This window comes from Pan troglodytes, chromosome 11, assembly GCF_028858775.2.
Source record: "Pan troglodytes isolate AG18354 chromosome 11, NHGRI_mPanTro3-v2.0_pri, whole genome shotgun sequence".
Lineage (NCBI taxonomy): Eukaryota > Metazoa > Chordata > Mammalia > Primates > Hominidae > Pan > Pan troglodytes.
In genome coordinates, this window is record NC_072409.2 from 81,962,205 (window position 1) to 81,974,436 (window position 12,232).

At 44.3% G+C, this 12,232-nt stretch overlaps 1 protein-coding gene across 50 annotated transcripts in view; it reads left to right on the forward strand.

Moving 5' to 3' along the window:
- UBAP2 (ubiquitin associated protein 2) overlaps positions 1–12,232 on the forward strand; it is a 130,365-nt gene that overhangs the window by 12,349 nt on the left and 105,784 nt on the right. For 4 of the 50 annotated variants that reach the window (XM_063788659.1, XM_009456463.5, XM_063788658.1 and 1 more), the window contains exons 2-3: positions 4,351–4,460; positions 8,181–8,305. The exons of 43 other annotated variants lie outside the window; for them this stretch is intronic. In XM_063788659.1, coding sequence (XP_063644729.1) covers positions 8,290–8,305 — 16 coding nt within the window. In that variant the 5' untranslated portion in view covers positions 4,351–4,460; positions 8,181–8,289. The remainder of the gene's footprint in view (positions 1–4,350; positions 4,461–8,180; positions 8,306–12,232) is intronic. 3 more of the 50 variants (XM_063788675.1, XM_063788661.1, XM_054658762.2) reach the window with 1 other exon arrangement.

Consider the following 12,232-nt stretch of genomic DNA (forward strand, 5'->3'; position numbering starts at 1 on the left):
TCCCAGCACTTTGGGGGGCCGAGGCCGGCGGATCACGAGTTCAGGAGATCAAGACCATCCTGGCTAAAACGGTGAAACCCCATCTCTATTAAAAATACAAAAAATTAGCCAGGCATGGTGGCACGCCTCTGTAATCTCAGCTAATCCGGAGGCCGAGGCAGGAGAATCGCTTGATCCCAGAAGTCGGAGGTTGCAGCGAGCCGAGATTGTGCCACTGCACTCCAGCCTGGGTGATAGAGCGAGACTCTCTCAAAAAAAAAAAAAAAAAAATAAAAAAAAATAGCTGGGTGTGGTGGCACATGCCTATAGTCCCACCTACTTGGGAGGCTGAGGCGGGAGAATTGCTGGAACCCTGGAGGGGAGGCAGAGGTCAGTGAGTTACCTGAGATCACACCACTGTGCTCCAGCCTGGGCAGACAGAATGAGACCTTGTCTAAAGAAAAAAAAAAAAATCGAGAAAAACTTAAGGTAGTATATTCTCTGTTATTTCTGTGAATGCTAAGTTTACATTACTGCAGATTAGGCCTGAATGATGGTTCTCCCTGCGCAAATGGTATATGCTACTCTATAGGTGTTCACTTGAACGAATATTTATTGCTGCCAGTTGTCAACAATGTTAGATGCTAGAATACAGATGAATAATGTAGGTTCCTGATCTTCAGTTGCTTACATGTTGGTGAGCAGACACACACAGTTTAAATGTGTGTATAGGATTCCAGGGTACTGCTGGCTGTGACAGAGAAAAGCATTGTTGAATTGAGCTTGAGTATTTGGCAAGGATTCCTTGAGCTGGGGAGGCTGAGCCTTAGTTTTCTTAGATTCTTCCTATAGAATCAAGTATCAAGGCTGGGCATGGTGGCTCACGCCTGTAATCCTAGCACTTTGGGAGGCCGAGACGGGCAGATCACCTGAGGTCGGGAGTTTGAGACCATCCTGACCAACATGGAGAAACCCCATCTCTACTAAAATTATAAAAAATTATCCGGGCATGGCGGTGGGTACCTGTAATCCCAGCTACTTGGGAGACTGAGGAGGAGGAGAATCATTTGAACCTGGGAGGCGGAGGTTGCAGTGAGCCGAGATGCCATTGTACTCCAGCCTGGGCAACAAGAGTGAAACTCCGTCTCAAAAAAAAAAAAAAAAGTATCAAATTCCAGAAGTTACAATTAAATTGTTAAAACACTTTAAATGTTGTATTCAGAGTTTAGTTTTATTAGAATTTGCTGTTATTTTGCTTTGTTCTATTTTGTTTGAGACAGGGTCTTACTCTGTCACTCAGGAATGCAGTGATGCGATCAGGCTCACTGCAGCCTTAACCTACCTGGGCTCAAGCGATTTCCCCCACTCAAAAAAAAAAGAGAGAATGTGCAGTATGTCCTTGAGTAAACATGCCTGTGGAACGTGAAGGCAAAAAGGCAAGGACAATTTAGGAGAATACCAAGGCTGGTTTGACCAAGTGTAGGGATTGGAAGGAATAAACAGTTTGCATTTTATTGAGGAGTTGATGGTTTGTGAACAGAAGTTGACAGTTTTTGTTGATAGTGTTTGTTTGTTTCTTTCTTTATTTTTGAGATGGAGTCTCGCTTTATATCCCAGGCTGGAGTACAGTGGCACGATCTCGACTCACTGCAACTTCTGCCTCCCAGGTTCAAGTGATTCTTGTGCCTCAGCCTCCTCTGAGTAGTTGGAATTACAGGCACGTGCCACCACACACCTGGCTAATCTTTATATATATATATATATATATATATTTTTTTTTTTAGATGGAGTCTTGCTCTGTCACCCAGACTGGAGTGCAGTGGCGCGATCTCGGCTCACTGCAACCTCCACCTCCCAGGTTCAAGCTGTTCTCCCACCTCAGCCTCCCAAGTAGTTGGGATTACAGGCACCCGCCATCATGCCCGGCTAATTTTTGTACTTTTGTAGAGATGGGGTTCCACCATGTTGGCCAGGCTGGTCTTGAACTCCTGACCTCAGGTGATCCGCCCGCCTCGGCCTCCCAAAGTGCTGGGATTACAGGCGTGAGCCACCGCGCCTAGCCGTATGAAATGTTTTGAATGACAGAGACAGATGAAAGAATGAGAACAGAAGAAAGATTTGACAATTAGGAGACCAGTGGTGACCTAGGGAGTAGCATTTTTCCTACTGTTAGAGTGATAGGGTGATGGAAACCAGAATAAAGAAGGTTAAGGAGATGTTTAGTGAGGAAATGGAGGCAGTGAATGTATTCATTTTGTGAAATACAGTTTATGTAGTTGTTGCTTACAAGATGGAACATGAAGTTTCAGGAGTGCTTGGAAGGTAATTTTTCTGAGCCTTTGTTTTCGAGAGTAATCCGGATGTAGAGAACAGTTGAGCGATTCGTTTTTTGTTTTTGTTTTTTTTTTTGAGATGGAGTCTCGCTGTTTCCCAGGCTGGAGTGCAGTGGCGTGATCTTGACTCACTGCAACCTCCGCCTCCAAGGTTGAAGCAATTCTCCTCCCTCAGCCTCTCCAGTAGCTGGGACTATAGGCTCATGCCACTACACCTGGCTAATTTTTGTATTTTTAGTAGAAACAGGGTTTCACCATGTTAGCCAGGATGGTCTTGATCTCCTGACCTCGTGATCCGCCCGCCTCTGCCTCCCAAAGTGCTGGGATTACAGGCGTGAGCCACTGTGCCCAGCCAGTTGAGTGGTTCTTTAGACATATAAGGATGTGGGGTATTTCTCATTAGTGTAGTGTTTTCTTTATTCAGGAATTTTGTATTTGGATTAAAACTGGACCAGATACTTATGTGGCAGGTGTGTTAATGTTTAAATGGATGGCATGACTTTGTTTTGATAGATACATTCTTTAGGTAACAGACATTTTTAAGAAAGTTGCTTTTGGCATGAGTGATTAAGTAATAAGGATGTCAGTAAAATAAAAGCAATATACTTTTACTAAAAAAAGAAAAACCAGGACTTGATATCCTGGATTCATGAGGAAAGTTGAAGAACTATAATGAAAAACTTCTGAAGTATTAAATCAGTATTTATATTTTAGGCTTGTAATAAAACCTAGAGACGATGTAACTGTCTCAAAATGACTTAATAGGTATGTTGAACTTTTATAAATCACTTGTGAAATAATTTGTGAATTTGTGACATTTGAGTGCCAAATGTTGAAATAGTTCATGCAGAGATGTGAATAATGAGAACTATTATTTTAGGTCATCTGGTCTTCATTAAGAATTGATTTGAAGCCGGGCGTGGTGGGTCATGCCTGTAATCCTAGGACTTTGGGAGGCTGAAGCAGGTGGATCACCTGAGGTCAGGAGTTCAAGAACAGCTTGGCCAACATGACAAAACCCCGTCTCTACTAAAAATGCAAAAATTAGCCAGGCATGGTGGCGGGTGCCTGTAATCTCAGCTACTTGGGAGGCTGAGACAGGAGAATTGCTTGAACCTGGGAGGCAGAGGTTGCAGTGAGCTGAGATCATGCCACTGCACTCCAGCCTGGGCAACAGAGTGAAACTCTGTTTAAAAAAAAAAAAAAAGAATTGATTTGATGCTTGACTGTAGTCGCAGCTGCTTGGGAGGTTGAGGTGGGAGAATCTCTTGAGCGCAGGAGGCAGAGGTTGCAGGGAACCGAGATTGCACCACTGCGCTCCAGCCTGGGCGAAAGAGTCAGACCCTGTCTCAGGAGAAAAAAAAAAAGTATACAATTAAGTTATTGACTATAGTTACCCTATTGTGCTATCAAATAGTGGGTCTTATTATTTTTGTACTCAATAACCATCCCTACCTCCCCCAAGTCCCCCACTACCCTTCCTAGCCTCTGGTACTCCATCCTTCTACTGTCTGTGATTATGAGTTCAATTGTTTTGATTTTTAGTTCCCACAACTAAGTGAGAACATGTGATGTTTGTCTTTCTGTTCTTGGGTTATTTCACTTAACATAATGATCTCCGGTTCTATCCATGTTGTTTCAAATGACAGGATCTCATTCTTTTTTATGGCTAAGTAGTAGTCTGTTGTGTATAAATACCATGTTTTATCTATTCACCTGTTGATAGACACTTAGGTTACTTCCAAATCTTAGCTATTGTAAACAGTGCTGCAACAAACAGGAATGCAGATATTTCTTCAATATACTGATTTCCCTTATTTTGGGTATATACCCAGCAGTGAGATTGCTGGATCATATGGTAGCTCAATTTTTAGTTTTTTCCAGAACCTCCAAATTGTTTTCCATAGTAGTTGTACTGTGTGTTGAGTACTGTCATGGTTTTTCTGTTCTTGAAAATAAGAAGCAAGAGTTAAACATTGTGGCTTAGAGTATCAAGAAGCAAAGATGTTGATATATATTTTTTTTTTTTTGGAGACAGGGTCTTGCTCTGTTGCCCAGGCCAGAGTACAGTGGCGGCTCACTGCAACCTCTGCCTCCCAGGTTCAAGTGATTCTCGTGCCCCAGCCTCTGGACTAGCTGAGATTACAGGTGCGTGCAACCACGCCCAGCTAATTTTTGTATTGTTTGTAAAGATAGGGTTTTGACATGTTGGCCAGGCTGATCTCAAACTCCGGACCTCAAGTGATCCGCCTGCCTCGGCCTCCCAAAGTGCTGGAATTACAGGCATGAGCCACCACACCCAGCCTAAGAAACAAAGATTCTTAATCTCTGTGACTGGTTGTGGTCATCATGACTGTAGTAGAAGAAAAATTGTTTTATTGAACTTGTATCCCTAAGAAAGCTGAGGTAGATTAGCCTATATTTTGATATCTTCCTTCCTTCTGACTGGCCAAAGGGGGAAGGTGGTTTTCCTCCTTTATCCCCTTTCCTGTGAAGCCTTGGGACAGAGTAACTAGTGGGAAGTTAATCTTACTTTGGTGGATGCAGAGCTGGAGACTCAGGGCAGAGGGAGTGTGAGTGTATAAAGACAGAAATATGCCTGAGTCTTTATCACAGACCAAGGTTATTGTGTTGTTGGTATTAAATCTATGACTTAATTTGTTCTTACTTTCATCCTTTCAAGAGAGGATAGATGGGGATTCCTGCAGCTGAACATGGTTGGCGAGAGAGCCGTGTTTAGCTACGTTTAGGGATAGAATTTGACATGGATGAGGATGTTAAGTTGGCAACTTATTAGCACTTTTTAAATTTTTTGGTGCTATAGGGTCATGCTGTGTTGCCCAGGCTGATCATAGCTCACTGTAGCCTCGAAATCCTGGGATCAAGCAATCCTCCTGCCTCAGCCTCCCAAGGAGGTGGGACCACAGGCATGCGCCACCATACCTGGCTAATTTTTAAATGTATTTTTTAGTAGAGATGAGGAGGTCTTGCTATGTTACCGAGGCTGGTCTCAAACTCCTGGGCTCAAGAAGTCCTCCCTCCTTGGCTTCCCAAGGTGTTGAGATTACGGGCATGAACCACGACACCTGGCCTATTAGCACTTTTTGTTAATACATAGGAAATAGATCCTCTTTTTTTCTTTCTTTTTCTTTCTTTTTTTTTTGGTTTGGAACAGGGTCTTGCTGTGTTGCCCAGGCCAGAGTGCAGTGGTGTGATCTCAGCTCAGTGAAGCCTCAGCCTCATACATTCAAAAATTAGCTGGGCATGGTGGTACATACCTGTGATCCCAGCTACTGGGAGGCTGAGGCAGGATAATCGCTTGAATTTACTTAGGAAAGCAAGTTAAGGCCGGGCGCGGTGGCTCATGCCTGTAATCCCAGCACTTTGGGAGGCCGAGGTGGGTGGATCACCTGAGGTCAGGAGTTCGAGACCAGCCTGGCCAACATGTCGAAACCTGTCTCTACTAAAAATACAAAAATTAGCCAGGCGTGGTGGTGGGCATCTGTAATCCCAGCTACTCAGGAGGCCAAGGCAGGAGAATAGCTTGAACCTGGGAGTAGAGGTTGCAGTGAGCCAAGATTACAGACACATGCCACCACGCCTGGCTAATTTTTGTATTTTCAGTAGAGATGGGGTTTTGCCACGTTGGCCAAGCTGGCCTTTTTTTTTTTTTTTTTTTTTTTGAGACTGAGTTTTGCTCTTGTAGCACAGGCTGGAGTGCAGTAGTGCGATCTCAACTCACTGCAACCTCCGCTTCCTGGGTTCAAGCGATTCCTCTGCCTCAGCCTCCCGAGTAGTAGGATTACAGGTCCGTGCCACCACGCCCGGCTAAGTTTTGTATGTTTAGTAGAGAGAGGGTTTTACCATTTGGCCAGGCTGGTCTCAAACTCCTGACTCCCACCTTGCCAGGCTAGTCTTGAAACCCTGACCTCAGGTGATCCGCCTGCCTTGGCCTCCCAAAATGTTGGGATTATAGGCAGGAGCTACAGTGCCTAGCCCTTATTTTATTTTTATTTTTATTTTTAGTTTAATTTTTTTGAGATGAGTCTTGCTCTGTCGCCCAGGTTGGAGTGCAGTGGTGCGATCTTGGCTCACTGCAAGCTCTGCCTCCTGGGTTCATGCCATTCTCCTGCCTCAGCCTTCTGGGTTGTTGGGACTACAGGCGCCCGCCACTATGCCCAGCTAATTTTTAAAAAATACTTTTAGTAGAGACGGGGTTTCACCATGTTAGTCAGGATGGTCTCGATCACCTGACCTCGTGATCCATGCGCCCGGGCCTCCCAAAGTGCTGGGATTACAGGCGTGAGCCACCGTGCCTGGCCCCTTATTTTATTTTTGAAACAGGGTCTCACTCATCTCTTGGGCACTGTACTAGGAGTGCACTGGCGTGATCACGGCATACTGCAGCCTTGACCTCCCAGGCTCAAGTGATCCTCCCATTTCAGCCTTCTGAGTAGCTGGGACCACAGGTGTGCTCTATCATACCGGGCCAGTTTTTTTGTTTGTTTGTTTGTTTTTGAGATGGAGTCTGGCTCTGTCGCCCAGGCTGGAGTGCAGTGGCGCGATCTCGGCTCACTGCAACCTCCGCCTTCCGGGTTCATGCCATTCTCCTGCCTCAGCCTCCCAAGTAGCTGGGACTACAGGTGCCCGCCACCACGCCTGGCTAATTTTGTTTTTGTATTTTTAGTAGAGATGGGGTATCACCGTGTTAGCCAGGGTGGTCTCGATCTCCTGACCCCGTGATCTGCCCGCCTCAGCCTCCCAAAGTGCTGGGATTACAGGCGTGAGCCACTGCGCCCAGCTCACCTGGCTGATTTTTAAACTTTTTTATAGAGACAGGGTCTCTCTATGTTGCCCAGGCTGGTCTTGAACTCCTGGCCCCACACTGCTCTCCTGCCACAGCCTCTCAAAGTGCTGGGATTACAGGCGTGAGCCACCGTGCCTGGCCTATGTATGTATTTCTTTCTTTTTTTTTTTTTTTTCGAGATGGAGTCTTGCTCTGTCACCCAGGCTGGAGTGCAGTGGCGCAATCTCAGCTCACTGCAACCTCTGCCTCTCGGGTTCAAGCAGTTCTCTTGCCTCAGCCTCCCGAGTAGCTGGGATTACAGGTGCCCCCACCACAGCGGCCTAATTTTTGTATTTTTAGTAGAGATGGGGTTTCACCATGTTGGCCAGGCTGATCTCGAACTCCTGATCTCATGATCCACCTGCCTTGGCCTCCCAAAGTGCTGGGTTTACAGGTGTGAGCCACCGTGCCTGGCCGCATTTCTTCCTTCTTCTTCTTCTTTTTATTTTTTTAAATAGAGACAAGGTCTTGCTATGCTGCCCAGGCTGGTCTCGAACTCCTGAGCTCAAGTGGTCCTGCCACCATGGCCTCCCAAAGTATTGGGATTACAGGTGTGAACCACTGGGCCTGGCCTATGTATACATTTTCTTTTTTTTTTTTGAGAAGTTTTGCTCTTGTTGTCCAGGCTGGAGTGCCGTGGCATAATCTTGGCTCATTGCAACCTCCGCCTCCTGGGTTCAAGCAATTCTCCTGCCTCAGCCTCCCGAGTAGCTGGGATTATAGGTACCCGCCACCACATCCAGCTAATTTTTTATATTTTTAGTAGAGACGAGGTTTCACCATGTTGGCCAGGCTGGTCTCAAACTCCTGACCTTCTGGTGATCCACCCTCCTCAGCCTCCCAAAGTGCTGGGATTACAGGTCTGAGCCACTACGCCTGGCCCTATGTACACATTTTTAGGTGAACGTGTTTTCAGTTCTCTTGGGTGCATACCCAGGAGTAGGATTGCTTGGTCTTTATCATAACTGTTTAATTTCTTTAGGAACTGTTAAGAGTTTTTTTAATTTTTTTTTATTTTTTAGGAGATGTGGTCTTACTCTATTGCCCAGTCTGGAGTGCGGTGACATGATCATAGCACACTGCAGCCTTGATCTCCTAAGCTCAAGGATTCCTCCCACCTCAACCTCCTGAATGGGTGGGATTCCAGGTGTGCGCCACCAAGCGTGGCTAATTAAAAAAAAATTTATTGTATAGAGGAGGACTTGCCACGCTGCCCGGGTTTGCTCACCTCCTGCTGTGCGGCCCAGTTCCTAATTACCCCAGTCTGCAGCCTGGGAGTTGGGGATTGGGGATCCCTGCTTTATAGTATAGGCTTTTTTGCTTTTTTATTTTCCTTTTTGTAGGAGAGAGAGAACTGTTATAAGTAGTGGTGAAGACTGGTTATGAATAATTACATGCTTTTCAAGAGATTCCAGGGTGAAGAGTCCTGGTTACCTGCTGGGCAAAAGACAAGGTTTAAGGCTGGTCGCAGTGGCTCACGTCTGTAATCCCAGCACTTTAAGAGCCTGAGGCAGGCAGATCACTTAAGGTCAGGAGTTTGAGACCAGCCTGGCCAACATGGTGAACCCCATCTCTACCAAAAATACAAAAAATTAGCCGGGCGTGGTGGCGGGTGCCTGTAATCCCAGCTACTTGGGAGGCTGAGGCAGGCTAATCGCTTGAACCCAAGAGGCAGAGGTTGCAGTGAGCCAATGTTGCGCCACTGCACTCCAGCCTGGGTGACAACAGTGAAACTCCGTCTCAAAATAAATAAATAAATAAATAAATAAATAAGACAGGGTTTACAGCTGAATTAGCAGGATAGGAATAGGACAGATGTGTGCAAACAGCTATGGGCAATTAATTCCCTTCGTGGCCTTAGGTAACCTGAAAGAGAATTGTGATGATATCAAATAAATTTTGATGTCCTATAGTGTTTGAGTTCACCAGCACTCATCATTTCCATGGGCAGGTTATATCCATGGAACAGCAGATAACTTTGTGATTCTTCTGTCAGCGAAGTGTGGGTGTAGGGGAGTTCAACCTTGTCCATCAGCTGCTAGAGGCCTGACCCTGCCCTTAACAGCTGCAGAGAATAAAAGTATCAGCTTGTTCAGCTCCTGGCATGCAGGGTACAAGCAGTTGAGCTGCATGGAATTGGATCTCATAGTTGAGTTTCTTGGCACCCTAGATACCTTGTTCTCTCCTCGATTATGGGTGTAGACTTTGTCTTGGTGGCTGTTCTGGGCCTCCTAATTTAGTTGAGATTCTTTTCTTTTTTTTTTTTTTTTTTTGAGACGGAGTCTTGCTCTGTCGCCCAGCCTGGAGTGCAGTGGTGCAATCTCGGCTTGCTGCAAGCTCTTGCCTCCCAGGTTCACACCATTCTCCTGCCTCGGTCTCCTGAGTAGCTGGGGCTACAGGTACCCGCCACCACCCCCGGCTAATTTTTTTTTTTGTATTTTTAGTAGAGATGGGGTTTCACCGTGTTAGCCAGGATGGTCTCGATCTCTTGACCTCCCAGAGTGCTGGGATTACAGGCGTGAGCCACCGTGCCTGGCCTATTTTTTTCTTTTTTAAATAATAGAAATGGGGTCTCACTGTGTTGCCCAGGCTGGTTTTAAACTCCTGGGCTCAGGCGATCCTCCCCCTCTTGGCCTCCCAGACTGTTGGAGTTACAGGCATGAGCCACTATGCCAGGCCAGATTCTTTTGTTTATTTTTTAATAAATAAATTGAAGTGGATTCTCCTGCCTCAGCCTCCCGATTAGCTGGGATTACAGGCATGCGCCACCACACCTGGCTTATTTTTGTATTTTTAGTAGGATAGGGTTTCACCATGTTGGCCAGGCTCATCTCAAACTCCTGACCTCAAGTAATCCTCCCGCCTCAGCCTCCCAAAGTGCCGGGATTACAGGTGTGAGCCACTGTACCTGGCCTTGGCCTCAGATTCTTAATCTGAGCTAATTTTGTCTTCTGCAGGTATGAATAAATGAATTTCCTCTGCAGAGAAGGTTGAGAATATTGACTGTTTTCTTAGTAGAAAATGCGGGAACACAGATTAGAAATTAAACAAAAATAATAGTAGTGGTCACAGAAATATACCAGTATAGAACATATGGGTATCTGAAAGGCTGAGAAGCTAGGTGAGATCTGGTCTAGACCAGATCTTTGTCATTAGGCACAAGCTTTGCAGGTGATGCCAACAATAGTTATGCTGTTGTATAGAAGAGGAAGCTGAATTGGGAACTATTATTTATCTGTGACTGAACAGTTAGCCTTACAACATAGCATAATAGTTAAGTGCACACACTGTAGAGCCAAATGTCCTGGGTTTGAATACTGCCTTCACCACTTACTAGCTGTGATTCTCTGTGTATCTTAGTTTCCTCTCTGTAAAATGGGAGTAAAGTAATGTATACTCTAGAGTGTTGGAAAGATTAGTGACTTAATACTGTACATATAAAGTGCTTAGAATGGTGTCTGGCACATAGTGAATGGTATGTGCTTTCTGCTAGTATTGTCATTGCCATTGGTTTTAGATTTTGGGAATGAGTGGACATATATAGATGAAGGACCTGAGACCCATCCTTGCCAGTCTAAGATAGACCCTGCACCACTGGTCTTATGACTCAGTGAACAGCATCTCTGGACATTCTTGATGAAGACTTGCTTCTTTAACATAAATTGTGTATCCTGTTTTTAGTAGTTGAACCCTTAGCCCATTATGTAATTCATGTCATCTGAATTATATTTGGTTTGAAAAAAACATTAGTTTTTCTGTTCCTGAAACGTAAATTTATTTGATGTAGTAGCTGAGATACTTTGCACAAGTGTGTCAACATCCTGGTTTTAGAACTATCTTCCAATCAATGCTTTGTGATGCTGTCTTAAATACATGCAGTGTACGTATGTAGTTTGGGATTTAATTAACTGTTCGAACTTTTATTAAATGGCTGTTGAAATCTTCCCTCTTCTCAGTATGTTGTCAGCAAGTGTTCTGTAACTTTTCAGAATGATAAAATGTGTCCTTGCTTTTCGTTTAGGGTATATTACATGGTTTTTAGAAAAGTTTTTACCCGACCGTGTTTTTTGTATGCCTTAAAGTTAGATGAATTTGTGCTTATGTAAGCTTTAACAGAAATGTTGGTGGTTGTTAAGTCAACCATTTTCAGTTAAGTCTAAACTGAGATCACTTGAAAATGCGGCTGTTTCACTGAGGTATCTTATCTTCAGAAAGGTCCTTGAAAAAAACAGCAGTTAAGCCGGGCATGGTAGCTCAGGCCTGTAATCCTAGTTCTTTGGGAGGCCAAGGTGGGAGGATCACCTGAGCCCAGGAGTTTGAGACCAGCCTAGGCAAATATGGGAAGATCGTATGTCTATGAAAAAGAAAACAAAAACGGAAACAAAACTTCTTAGGCAGTTAAAACTTTTTTCCAAAACTATTCCTTTCATAGAGAATATCTTTGTAGTTTTATCAGGTTGGTTTATTCGGCCGGAGACTTTCTTTCCTCATTAGGTTTAGACAGTTTTTTCACTTTAATTGTTAATAGGAAGCTTTATATTATATTTTGCTGATTTTGTTTCTAAAGAAGTTAAAAATGTAGCAGCAGTTCTTTACCTGTGTTAAAATCTATCACATCTTTAATTCACTTTGAGGTGAGATAAATACGGGTTTCAAAATTTGGTTGGACAGATTGAAGTAAACCTGGTGCTTCCTGCCCCTCAAGAACTTGAGATATGTATGTTTGAGTTTCTACTGGATTATTTTTAGAATCTTTTGCTCTTGTCTGTTTCTATTCTGAGAATTCTCTTGGAACCTGTTCCAGTGTAGTAGAACTCTTGGGAGTGGAAAGTGATAGATGATGGAACACAAGTGTACACTGAATTCCTATGGTCTGGCAACTGGGTACTTGTTGTAGAAGCATTCCTATTTACTACACACAGCTCCATTTCCCAGAAAAGGAGGACATAGAAGTTCTTCCTAACAGTATGTTAGTTGAAGGTGTTGATTTTTACGGTCTAGTTTCCATGTCTTAGTCATTTTTACAGTTCAGTGGTGGTAACAATTTTTAAGGGTCTTGAAGAATATTTTGGTA